The 14,098-nt window shown below is 36.5% G+C and overlaps 1 protein-coding gene and 1 pseudogene across 2 annotated transcripts in view; one reads left to right on the forward strand and one right to left on the reverse strand.

The window, feature by feature from the left end:
• The window catches only part of CD99 (CD99 molecule (Xg blood group)), a 59,666-nt gene that overhangs the window by 21,189 nt on the left and 24,379 nt on the right, over window positions 1–14,098 (forward strand). For both annotated transcript variants that reach the window (XM_036743485.1, XM_036743486.1), the window contains exons 3-5: window positions 1,688–1,735; window positions 7,466–7,510; window positions 10,679–10,735. In XM_036743485.1, coding sequence (XP_036599380.1) covers window positions 1,688–1,735; window positions 7,466–7,510; window positions 10,679–10,735 — 150 coding nt within the window. The remainder of the gene's footprint in view (window positions 1–1,687; window positions 1,736–7,465; window positions 7,511–10,678; window positions 10,736–14,098) is intronic.
• LOC118836132 lies at window positions 5,338–5,943 on the reverse strand (annotated as a pseudogene).

Raw genomic sequence — 14,098 nt, forward strand, 5'->3', positions numbered from 1 at the left:
CTGTGGTATTGTATCTATACGGTGATGGTTCAGGGTTAAGATTGGGAGAGGAAGTTAAAAAAATTATGCACTTAGGGTGGGTGAGGTAGAATACACTAGTTCTTTTCTATCTTTCAGCTCAAACTGTCGTTTCAGAACACTTTGATTTTATTTCTTTGTCCACATGACCTAGAAAAAAATGGGCGTAAGCAAAAGAACTTTTACTTGGGCTTAGTAGGTATTAAATCATATAGGAGCGAAGTGTGTTTCCAAATGCCTGGGAAATCGAAGCCTATCCTTATTTTTTGTGCACAGTCTCTTCTGATTTGTTACCAAAAACCCTGATTTTGGTGTCCTGTGACAAGTTTCTTTAAAGAGTAATGGGAAGCTGGGAGTTGGTTTAACCTCAAGTACTGCTCCCTGTCCATATCCCTTCTTCCCCTGACCTTTCCTTTGGGGGTTGGCAGTGAATGGTGATCCAGTCACTTGAGTCTTTCGGAATGATTTTAGAGCTTTAAGGGCATGGTTTCTAAGGTCAATGGGTAGAAGCTGCAAAGAAGCAAAATTAGGCTTAATTAAAAGAAAAATTCTCTAAGATTTATGGAGAAAAAGCAAAAACCTTCCATAAAGTGAGCCAGAAAAGAAAGAGGGAAAAAAAGAAAATCTGGTCACATTGGTAATATTTTCCCAGAATGCTCTCACTCTCCTCCAGTTTCCTCTACCTGCTTTGCTCTTATTTTCTTCAGGTTGACCCTTAGTGTATAACTTTCTAATCTCCTTGCTCAGTCTCATTTCTTTTGCCTAGTTAAACTCCTGTAGATCATTGAAATTAATGAGGCATGCTCAGAACCTAGTCAGATTTTGATTATATTAAAATTTCAATCCGTAAACAACAGATTTGACAATGTGTTCAGGAGCAACCGAATAGATGTAATGGTAATCAGGGAAGGATTTTTTCCTATCAAGTGCCTTTAATGAGTCTGGCCTTTGTTTGAGTGGGGCAGGTAAAGTGGAATGTCTTCTTCTCAGCACTGGGACAGTGGAGAGTCATTGATTTGTATATGATGTGGTACTTTGCCACACCCTGGTTTCCCACGCCCTGGATGGTGAGCCTCAAGCCCCCAGGGTCCTGAACAGGGTATATGTACTGGAAGGTTAGCGTTTGACTTTTAGGGGTATGCTCATTGAAAGAGCATGGGTGATGAGACTCTGGGCAAGGCGTTGAAATAACCCCTCTGCCCCAGCTTTGATAACCCAGACAGATAGATGTCGGTGCTTCTCTTGTATTCCCATGTATTACTACGGATAGACTGGTTTGTGTTATTTGCTCTGTTTATAATGTATGCTTGTAATTTCTGTTCGTATTTTCCCTGAAGTTCAGGGGGCTGATCTTTTTGATCTTTTCCCCTGAACTAAGTGAATGATATATGTATGTTTAATTAAGCTGGCATTGTTAACCCTTTCAAGTTTCATTCCTTAGAAAAGCAGATCAAAGAACCTGTGTTGGCAGCTCTTCTGTGTGCTCTTGTTATTGGTCTTACACAGCCACAGTAGCTGATAGCAACATTGTTGTTACAACAGACTGGCCTCAACAGCATATGTTGCCAAAATTAATGTTTCCTGGTAATAGTGTTTCACACCTGACTTTTGATTTATGTTCATTTATTTTTATAATTTTTTAATTGATTTGTATTTATTTGTCCTGAAGAGAAACCTACAAAGAAGCCAATTCCAGCTACCAAAAGGCCACCATCTGGTGAGTAATAATGTTGACTTTATTAATTATGCAGCAGAATATCATTAAAGCATACAGTGGATTGTACCTATTTTCTTGAGGCTGAATGCATTGAGAAAGTTGGGGTGACCAAAAAAAAGAGAAAGTTGGGGTGAAAATTTGTCAACAATAGACTACCTATTCTGTACTTTAATGATTCATATTTGAAATGTCATAGGAAATCAATGGTCTTAGGAGAGTTGTAGAGAATTGGTGTATTAGATATTATTTGGCATGGATTGAGCCTGCTAGAAGAAGGATACTTTTGGAGAGGCATTTCCAACTGTTGTTGAGGATGCTCTACCCTCAATCTGTTGGGGAATAGGCCTCTGGGGATCTTTTAGGAACTTAGCATCAGAGAACCTAGAACACGGGTGGGGAACCTCAAAGCCGCAGGTTCCCCCCTTACCTAGAAGATGAACCCTACAAAATAAAGTCATAATTTTGCTGGAGACAGAGAGAGGCATTTAATAAGAATGATAAAGCCCGTAGCCTGCAGGGGAAGTGCTTACTTCAATAATGAGTTATAAACCCAATATACAAATGGAGGCGTATCAATCACAATGACTGTAAGGGAAAATTCCTCAGTCACTATTAGCACAGAAGTCTATAAATCATTACTACTACCTTATTAAAATAGAATAATTAACAACAATTTTTAAAATACAAAGCACACGGTCATTTCTGAAAAGAGTGTAGCTATAGTTTTCTTTTCGTGGACTCCCAAGTGGACTTCCTAATTCCTAGCACAGAGAGATGAAAAGAGAGAAAGAAAAAGGATTTTAAAAAAGCCCTCAGAGCAGCTAGGTGGCACAGTGAATTAGAGAACCAGCCCTGGAGTCAAAAGGACCTGAGTTCAAATGTGACACCAGCTCTGTGACCTTGGACAAGTCACTTAACCCCAATTGCCTTGCCTTTCCCCCTCCAAAAAAATAAAAATTAAAATAAAAAAACATCTAATCATTCCTGCCCATTGGTTATCTTCTCTTGGTAGATTCAGGCCTGCAAACTATGCCAGCTATAAAGCTTAATGGAGTTGGTTCTGCTTTTTAAAGTAAGGAGTTAGTTTTTAATTAGTTGATGGTGGAATACAGGTAGAGGAGCCCTCATTAACAAATAAACAGAAAGCTACTTTCTTAATCAATTCCACATGACTACTTGGGAACCACCATGTTGTATCAAGGGAGTCTTGCATTTTCTGTAATATAATGCTATGTTTTCAATTTGTGACCCATTCATTACATGTTACTCTTTCCTGAGACCCACTGTCTTAGTTGAAGGGTGAGAAATCTAGAAGAAATTTAGTATCAATTGTGCCTATACTGTTGGCAAGAATGCCTGGACAGGAAGCCCCAGAATGATCCTACCATTGGTGGGATAATGATTACATTCATCATGACTAAGTAGAGACATTCTTAACATATAGGCTGGTAGTAAAGTTGTCCAAATTTTGCTTTTGAAAAATACACTTCTGTATCTGTATATCTTCTGGTTGTGACTATTCAGGATTTTGAGACTGAATCTGAGTTAGTGTGTCTAACTTAGAAAAGTAATTTCATAGATTAATAAAATGTATGATGGTCAGGGTGTAGTTACCAGGTCACCTCAATTTGGGATCATACATTTCCTGTCATTTATATAACTATTTCTACAAGCCATTAAACAGAATATTCTCTCATTTGGCTTTTTGGTCACTTGCCATTTTGAATCCTGATCACGGTTTTCTATGACTTGTAGTCATACCGAATATAATTGAGAGAATAATTGTGTTTTAAAAACATGGGCTATTGTGTCACGAGGCAGCTTGGGATCATCGAAATCATTTTCCTAGATATAACGAAGCCCTCTTTCCTTCTCTTACTCAGTTTTGGACCTAGCTCAAAGTTGATGGAAAATTCTTGACTAAGATATACTTACTGATGGACTTTTACTGTCTCTCTTGCTGATTGATGATTAATGCACTGTTAAGCAGAGCTATCTTTGGAGTATATTAGTAAGAAATCTTCTGAGATCTTAGAACATTCATACATGTTGCTGACTCCAGCTTGAAACTGATACATTAACTATATTCTTTGAATATCCTTGGCATTGTTTAAAAAGCCATTAACCCACCTAACTGTAGTATCTCTCATTCATTCATTCAACAACCAATTATTAAGCATTTATTATTTGTAAAAAGCTATCAATCCACCTAACAGTAGTATCGCTCATTCATTCATTCAGCATGCAATTATTAAGTACTTATTATCTGTAAAAACTTCTTCAAGGCCTCTTTGAGATTTCATTAGTATAACAAAATCACAATTAAATAAGTGTCTGTTAAACTCTTTACTTCTAATACAAACCGAAATGCCAATAGGCAGGTGTATTTTATATAATTTTAAAACAACATTTTAAAGTTGACATATAAATCTGTACAGTATTGACTATAGTGTCTGTGACCCTTCAGCCCACTTTATTTTTACCTTTTTCATAAATACATTGTGGAACATGACTAATATAGAAATATGTTTAACATGATTGCACATGTATAACCTGTATCAGATTGCCATCTTGGAGGAGGTAGAGAGGGAAGGAAGGAGAAAAAAATTGGAACTCAAAATCTTATAAAAAAGGAATGTTGCAAACTAGCTTTCCTTATAATTGAAAAAAATAAAATACAATTTTTTAAAAATGTTAATACTGTTTATTTAGTTTGGAAAACATTTTAGCATTCTAAACATACAAAACAAAATCAACAAAATGTTCCAATTATTAGGTACAGAATGTCTGACTTCCAATGCTGCATTGTCCCTTTAATTTTTTAAAAAAAGTTTCATTTTAAAATGGCAGCATTTAACAACCACAACCAAAAAACCATTTTTCATGCCAGCTGAAACCCTACCCCCTTGCCACATCTAAGGATGGCAGCAGACTGCTATTTCACTATATACAAAATGACAACTTTAAGTTAGATGGACAATCATCGTATAAAGCTACTCTCAACAGTGCATGCTTTGGGCCATGACACCTAATGAAAGATCCAAATTAATTTTCCCTTTCTAAGGTGTCATGATTCCAAATATTTAGGAGAAGAATTCGTCTAGTACATATAAACACACACACATCATATACATACGTACATATACATGCATATAGTATGTGTATGTGCCTGTGTGTGTGTACTCACATCTGAGTATGTATTTATATGGGTGTGTGGAGATATTTACATACCCCTTCCCCTCCAGATTTACAGAGAGAGTGTAAGTTTACAACCTGGGATTTCTAACCAATAACCATATATATCACACACAAAGCCTGTAATATTAAAAAAATGTTTTGTTATAGCAACAGAACAGTGCACAGAGAAAGGAAAACACTAAATTTCCTTTTAATTTTAAAAATGTTTGGAAGTATGTACAATTTTGATACAGTTTCAAGATGCTCATAACACCTATATCTATGACACATAAGCCAGGTAAAATGTCTGCAGCACCTGTTTACAATTTTAAAAGTTAAATGCTACAAATACAGTAGACACTGTATCAATAAAGGTGCTTTAGCGTTTTCCCAACTCTGTGGGTTTTAAGACAAATAATATAGTTTTATTCATCATCATCTTCCTCATCATCTTCTTCTCCCTCCTCTACCTTTTTTCCAGGAAGCTTTAACTATTCCCTTTGTACTATCAAACTTTCCTTTGGACTTGTAATCAGCAACATCCTTTTCATACTTCTGCTTCAGTTTTGCTGCCTTATTGTTATGTGACTGCTTTTCACTATCACTCAGATTATTCCACATCTCAAAAAGAGTTTTTTTGCTACAACCCCATTTGATATTCCAGGGTTTGTAGATTTTATCTTGGGGCGAAATTCTGAACAGAATGGGAAGAAGCCAGATGGGGGCTGTTCAGGAGCATTAGGATCCTTTTTTCCCACCTCCTTTAGCCGTACCGCAATCCTCCATCTCCCTGTCATAGTGCAATTTATTAGTCCTTGCCATTTCGTCAAACTTAGATTTTTCCTTTCCAGACATATTCTTCCATCTTTCTGAGTATTTCTTTGAAAATTCTGCAAAATTGACAGGAACTTCAGGACTTTTTTTTTCTTATGTTCCTCGTGACATGTTTGTACAAAGAAGGCATAAGCAGACATTTTACCTTTTGATTTCTTTGGTTCACCTTTAGCCATCTCTAGTGTGTAACTGTATTGTTTGCTAGTGTGAAAAAAATACTATTTACAGGTAAATAAATACACTGTGAAATAATTTGTCCGGTGCTGTTCTTCCTGACCCAGGCCTTGGTAATTTATGCTTAATATTGAAATGAAATGAAACATTCTTGGTTCATAGACGAGTTAGCACAAAGATATTGACTTAGTTACAGCAGAAGAAAGAGAGCTAACACGGATTTTCCTGGTTTCTGAGTTGCCCATTGTGGTCCATTTTCCCAGCAACACAGGGAGCGCCTCATGGTTATTTTGTGCTCATGTGATGAGCAATTGATTTCAGCAGCCTGAGCCACTAATTCCCTAATGGTTTTTAAACCTTCTAGGGAAAAACTAACCTAATTTGTGTGGGGAGAACATTTAGGATACTGATCTCACTACAGATGACTTGCTGAAATCCAGACATACTTTGTCTGTGACCTTCCCTTGAGCTCTTATTCTTATAACCCCGAAATAGATCATCAAAAATATTTTGGTGGGCGCAGCCCTCATTTGAATATTATCATATTCTAGTGTGTTCTAATAACTTAATTGGTTAATTAATTTTTATCTCTTCCTAGTACCTCTTTAAAAATCTTTATGTTTCTATCTTACTTTACAGCCTACTTTGGATAGTGCGGTAATGGTGTACTATTAAAATGATATCAGTGAACTAGTACCTTGTTCTTGGTCTCAGCTAATCTGTCTTGATTTTCTCAGCAGTTTGTCCTAGTTGGTGATTATCACACATTTTATCTATAACATCAGTTGTCACTGGGAAATATGATGATAATGATGATAAAAATGACAATAATAATAATAATGATAATGAGTTATAATTTTTTAATATTTGAAAATCACTTTACATACATGATCTTATTTGATCCTCATAACAAATTTGTTAGGGAGGACCTACAAATATCACTCTTTTACAAATGAAGAGCCTGAGGCTTAGAGAAATTAAGTCGCTTGCTCCTAGATAGAGCTAGAAAGTGTGCAATAAAACCTATATTTACTGATGACAAATCCACTACTTTTTCCATGATGTCATATTGCCTCTAAAGCAATTTCCTCTTGCATGAAACCTGTTCATCATAATGCTAGGAATTAAAATATATAAATAAATTACCATATACTTAATGGAAATTTGAAGGGACACAGCCTGAGAAGGCTAATGCTGGAAAATGATAAATTTTGGAATTTAAATAAAGACATAATATGTGAAATGCACCAAATTAGTAGAATCACATTTTAGGACAAACAATGCAAACTGTTTAATCATGTCATCAGGTCATGTATACACAGCTTTATCTCAACATTTTTCAAATTACGAACTATTCCTTTATTTTCTCCGAATGCCTATGGTGTTACTACAAGCAAGGTCAGAAATTCCCAAGACAGATGTTGTTTAATAGAAATTTGCAACAAAATATTATGAAATGAATGACTTTCCCATCATAGATTTTGTCATTTATTTCTTTGTATTGGTAGTATTCTCTGTATTAACTATTCTTTAATTACTTTGTAGACGGTGGCTTGTCTTTAGAAGATGCTGTTTTATCTGGAGGAGATGGTAAGTACCATTTCTGTTAGCAGATAAGATGAAATAATGTTTCTACAGATGGGGAGGTTATCTCTATGGTAATTAAAGATACCATTTAGAAAGAAATCTTTTTTTCCCACTTTATAGCATTTTATTTTTTCCAATTACATGTAAAGATAGTTTTCAACATTCACTTATGTAAGATTTTGAGTTCCAAATTTTTTTCTCCCTACCTCCTTCCCCTCTCCCGCCCTACTCCCCAAGAGGGCAAGCAGTCTGATACAGGCTATACATGTACAATCATATTAAACATATTTCCACATTAGTCATGTTGTGAAAGAAGAATCAGAACAAAAGGGGAAAACCACAAGAAAGTTAAAAAAAGAGAAATTGTATATACTTCAATCTGCATTCAGATTACATAGTTCTTTTTCTGGACGTGGATAGCATTTTCCATCATGAGTCTTTTGAAATTGTCTTAGATCAGGGCTGACCAAACACAGTCTGTGCACTCTCATGTAGCCTGCTTGTGTCCACCACAAGCAAATAAATCAACACAAATCCTTTAGTTAATGCATTTATGTCAATTTCCACACCTGTAGTAAACACAGGCGGGCAGCATAAAATTGCACTGCAGGCCACATGCGGCCCGTGGGCCATGCTTTGGACAGCCCTGGTCTTAGCTCGTTGTATTGCTGAGAAGAGCTAAGTTTATCAAAGTTGATCACTGCACAATGTTGCTGTTACTGTGTACAATGTTCTCCTAGTTCTGCTCACTTCACTCAGCATCAGTTCATGTAAGTCTTTCCAGGTTTTTCTAAATCCACCTGCTCATCATTTCTTATAGCACAGTGGTATTCCATTACATTCATAAACCACAATTTGTTCAGCCATTCCTTAATTGATGGGCATAGAAATCTACTGTTATAAGTTGAGACACATAAAAAGAACCCCTAAAAGTGTAAAATTATCTAAATTTTAGATATTTGATTACTTTTTGTTCATACTAAACAAGCCTAACTCATATGCCTTCTTATTTAGATTTAAGTTCATCTTTGTATAGAGGCAAAAAAAATGTTTACACACTTAAGCACAAACAGTACATTATCTGGACATGATATCCTTTAAAGGGGTCATTAATATTATTTTGATACAAGAGAGTGATTCAGAGCTTTGTTGTTTTGTATAATGAGCTATGGTTTTTCTCAGCTTTTTTGAAAGGGCTTTTGCAAATCTCATGTTCCATTATATAAGATCATAGCAGATTTTATATTCTAGGATGCAGTTCTTATAGTTAGTGATATATCACTGGTAGTCTATCCTTGTTCAGCATGTTTGAGCCAGTAAATTTGTACTAAGTTTGCTGACTGTTGATCAGATTGGTACTAGTATGACCACCTCTTGTTTCTGATTACAGTATGTGGTTTGGGATAAAACAGTATTTCATTTCCACCAGGTGGCATCAGTTGACAAAAACCTTGGGGTTTTTTCCTTTTATTTTTTTTTACATTAATACATATTTATATATAAAACAAGCATTTCCATAATATAGTATTCCATAATAAAAAGATGATTGTACATGAAACTGCAAATCTACTATGCACAACTTAGTATTTCTTTCAAATATACAACAAAATTATTGTGTAAGTTTCTTTTTTTCTCTTTTTCGCCACCCTCCCCCCACTGTGCCCTAGAGATAAGTACCATTAGGCACGACTAGGTGTATATGTGTGTGTATATGTAAAATTATTCTATACAGACTATTATTTAACATTGACTTTTTAAAAATTCCTTTTTTATACTTTGAAGTTAACAATAAATATACCTTTCAATGTGTCTCTTGACATAGTGAACACAGAATATGAGATAACCTCTGTTAGGTACACTTTAAAAAAATTACACACACACATGTACATACATACATACATACATATCTTGTTGTTCAGTCATTTTACAATTGTGTCCAACTCTTTGTGACCCCATCTGGGGTTTTCTTGGCAAAGATACTAGAGTGGTTTGTCATTTCCTTCTCCAGCTTATTTTACAGATGAGAAAACAGGCAAACAGAGTTAACTGACTTGTCCAGGGTCACACAGCTAAACAGTTTCTGAGTCCATATTTGAACTCAGGAAGATGAGTCTTCCTGACTCCAGGCACACTTAGTTGCCTTTTCTCATCTGCATGTTGTTGTTTTTCTAAAACAACCTTCTACTTTAATTAGAGAGGTAAAAACAGGAAAACATGCTTACTGAACTTGACTCCTCCTGAAAAATACAGAGTTTGTGAAATTCAAACATCATTGGAAAAATACAAACATTTAGTAGACACCTAGTAACAATAGAAACTTTTAACAATTAAAGCTAATGAACTTGTTAATTATTCATTGTTATTTGTCATTAGCTGGAATTTGGTTTTGGGCTGTAAGATGATTTTAAAGTATCATTTATAAAAAATTATACAAAGTTTCTACCTTAATAATTTTGGGTCTTTTATCAAGTTTCAATATGTTGAGTTACTGCTTTAATATTTTTCTACAATGTCACATCCATCCAAACATTGTTATAATGTATGTCTTATTTAACCATTGAAAAATGTTTTTTTCTCTTTAAGAGAAAATTAAAATTTTTAAAGAAAATGAATATTCATGACATACAAGTAAGAGTTCTGTATAATATTGCAAAGGATTATAGAATTATATCTCTAAAACTAGAAGGGACCGTAGAGGTCATCTAATTCAACACTCTGACATTATTGATGAGGAAACAGATGTCCAGTATTCCTCCCCACTAGCTGTTACTTTTGTTAATTGTAAATTTGTTCATATTGGAGTGAGAAATAGGATTCCTTTGGACCATACTTACAATCAGTTCATTGCCATGAAAATTTTATTGTCCCAAAGCCTAGGGAATAAGTAGCCTACAAGTATTTTAAATGTATAACTTAGTAAGTTCTTGGTAAATTGAGGTAAGGTCAATTGTGAAGAATATTTTGAAGTGTTATATCTGGTTTTGAGTGAGATGTCATAAGATATAGGTAAAGAGAGGTACACGGTCTATATTTAGTAAGTGAATGAAGTTATGCCCTTACATCGATTCAAGCAATTTGTTAGCATTTATGTCAATTAATAAACAGTTTATTAGCATGAATTACTCTGCCAGTACAGTTTGAAAAGTTAGATCTCTCACTTTTTATCTACAGATGATCCTGCAAAGCCTAATCCACCAAAACCCAAACCAGGCTATCATGGTGATACAGGTAAGACAATTCATCCCCCTTTCATAAACTAAGTACTTTTCAATGACTGGTCTATATATCTGGAGTTAAAAATGACTAACTTCTGATTAGTATTGGAAATATCTCATTCTAATACCTTGCGACGGAATGCAGGAGTCCCTGATTTCCCAGAAGCTCTTACAGGTTTTACTAAGAAAAGTTTTGAGTATAGTTCCAATAACAGACCATTTGATATATGAGGATGAGTTTGGTTTAGTACTGAGAGGCTCATCTCCAGTGGATTGGACATTAGGTGACATTTTTTGCCAGAGAAATCGCAAAACAAGGTATAATAAATGGCCTTTAGGATGATGTGGCCTCCTGCTTCTACAATGTTGTAATCACAGGAGGTCTCAAAGGGTATGAGAATTAAGATTTTGACATAGTCTGTAATCATAAACTGTTGATATTCTAAATCTTGGTCCAATGACCACTAAGTTGATTTGTTCCTGTAGGAACTGGACCACATCAGTGTTGACTTTCTTACTTTCAGTTAGACCAGCAGAGGTGAAGAAATGACAGCTAGATAGAAGGATGATTCATAGGCTATTCTTTGAGATCCAAATACAATTATTGGCAGAGATGGTATTATTATGCCTCCAAAGAAAAATAGAAACAACATTTCATTTTATCCTGTATACTCATAAGGGTCATAAGGAAAAAGGGCTACTATGATGATAATTCTACCCAAACACTCTTGCCAAAAATATATGAAACTGAAAGACACCGAAGAGAAACAAATAGAAAATAGAAACATTGGCAAATTCATTCCACAGTGTCGGCGGTCAGACGGGATGTGCCCCACTTTGGCACCCCGTACTCCCCGACTACCGCCTATCACTCACCCTGCCCTCGGGTCTTCGGACGTCTCCGGCTCCTCTCGGGGGATGCGAGAGGAGAATCACCAGGCAGTACGCAGGAGTCAACAAGCAGCTTTATTGCATGGCGTACCAGAAATCTCACACAAATCCCACTGACCCTCTCTGGGGAGCGCCTTATATTGGGTGTTTCGGGTTGGCTCCTCCCCAGTTCCTCCCCGAGGGTGGAGCTCCTCCAGTAAGAGCCGCCCCGGTACTGACGTGGTGGAAGCCACACAGGCACCGCCGCGTCAGCAGGTCCAGACTCCCTGGCGTCTCACTACCCTCTCGGGGGGCCCAGGTCCAGAGCGCCCCTAACACCACAGCACTCTTTTATGATTGGTTATGGTAGAGCCACCACATGTGGACTCTTAATACTTCAGTGAGCAGTATTGTGTGTGGAGATATAGAAATTAAATTTAAGAGGAAGAAGCCTGGAAGGTTAAACCAGATGTACACAGAAGAGATGAGACAAAACAGTTTTGAAAACACTGAGGGATTAAATTTCAGACTATCTTAAGGAAGAAAAATTTAATAAAATGGTTAAAAAATTATCATGAATTTATTACCGAGAGAGTAACAAAAGAACATAAGGAACTACCAAACTATATGTTTCTTTTATTATCTTTTAGAAGTCTTTAGAAGTGATCTCTAAATATGTTAAGGTTATTTCTGTTGAAGTTTAAAGAGGAGGGCCAATTGTAGCCACTACGCTAGCTGTTTTTTCTTAATTCTTTTTTCTTTATGACAAGACATGTCCTATCACATTACTGTAGGTGAGAGGGGGAGGAATTATAGCCAGAGATATAAAAACCAAAGGCATCAGTAAAATTTAAGAAAAAAGACAATGAGAAAAGGCCAGGTTGTAGCAGGTAACTTTATTTTATTTTTTGTTACTGAACTGGTAGATGGAGGACTCTGTAGATAGTGGCTACCTAGATTTTATTAAAGTGATAATGAAAGAAAGTCATTTGTTAAGAGATAACCATTGAGAGTATTATGTTACCTGCTGGGGAAAAATACAAAAGTGAGATAGTCTGTGCCCTTGAAGAGAGAAAGAATATAGGAGACTGGTAGCCAGGCAAGGGATTTACGGTCTAGGAAGTTACAAAGATGGTTAGTGCGACAACAGGATGATCTATTGATTTGGCCTTTTCACGGGCAACTATAGTATTGGTTTGATTACAATTCTCAGAGTAAGAAATAGAGAGGAAAGGGAAGAACAAAGGCAAAGAAGGGGAATGTCAGCTATGAAGATACACAGCAGGGACTTTGTGGGTCCTGATACTATTGCAGTAACTATGAAGGACTTTCAAACTCAGAAACATTAGCAAATTGAGCTTTTGTGGTACCATTTACTGTTAGCTTCCTGGTCAGTGTGATGTAAGTGTCTAAGAGTCAAAGAAAAAGATGGGGTAGATGTGACTAGATAATTTTGTTTTCACTGATCTTTACAACCTCTCAGGACTCTCCAAAATAGGAATTATTTGCCAGAGGAAAAGTTATTGCAGCTGTCTCCATAGGCTAAAACTCCAAGTCCCTTAAATGGTCAGCATCCTGATGAATTAACAGTGGAGAAAGTGAATCTCTTATTCCTAGAACGATCACTCAGCACCCCCTAAACTCTGGCTTGGGGCTCTGGAATCCACCCAATAATTCCCCTGTTGCTGCTACAGTCTGTCAACATATCCCCAATACCTCTGCCTTCACTCCACCATTCAGTGGTAACAAGTAACAGAATTCATCTCTGCCACACCTCACTACAGCCCCATCTCTCCCCCTGACAGAGGAGGTGGTGGTATGGAAAAGAGGAAGCTTGCTCTATCTATGCTGCAGCTGTTGGATGTTTGGCCAGAGAAATAAAGGACAAAAGAAACTGCATTAGGACACCAGCAGGTATTTGGCACTCCATTAGACCTGAATGAAAGTAGACTGTCATCCAACAGAGGCCAGTTCTGTCCCTTGAGAAGTTACTCAGGACAAGGACTGAAGCTGGTGAAAAGTGAATTCCCCGATGTGGGAGTCTGAGTCAGCTTAGTTTAGCTTCAGGTATCTGCCATAAGGAGTCAGAAACTGAGCAGTAGGAGAATATAAGGGGAGAAAATATTGAAATGACCAAAGGTCTCAGGAGGAAGAAAACTCAGTTGAAAACTTGGAGCATAAACAAATAAATCAACAGGAAAGATGTTAATAATAGAAGGGAAGATGTCCTCCAGCACTTATAAATGAGCCCAAATATCTGAGTCAGTATTGCAGAGCAAAGGGAAATAAATCACTCTTTGATGATCCAAAGGACTCTGTTGATTCCCAGGAGAGCAGTGGTTTAAGAGAGACTTGGAATTCTGAAAGCAGAACGTATGACCCAAGCCACAGAAATAGTTGGTAGAGTAGAAAAACTTGAATCCATGGCTGTGAGTCTCTCCAAAGAAATGAGAGAAGAAATGATTAGGAATGCCAGTACACAGAAGAGAAGGACAGTCTGGAAGAA

The sequence above is a fragment of the Trichosurus vulpecula genome, chromosome 2 (assembly GCF_011100635.1).
Source record: "Trichosurus vulpecula isolate mTriVul1 chromosome 2, mTriVul1.pri, whole genome shotgun sequence".
NCBI classification, from domain to species: Eukaryota; Metazoa; Chordata; class Mammalia; order Diprotodontia; family Phalangeridae; genus Trichosurus; species Trichosurus vulpecula.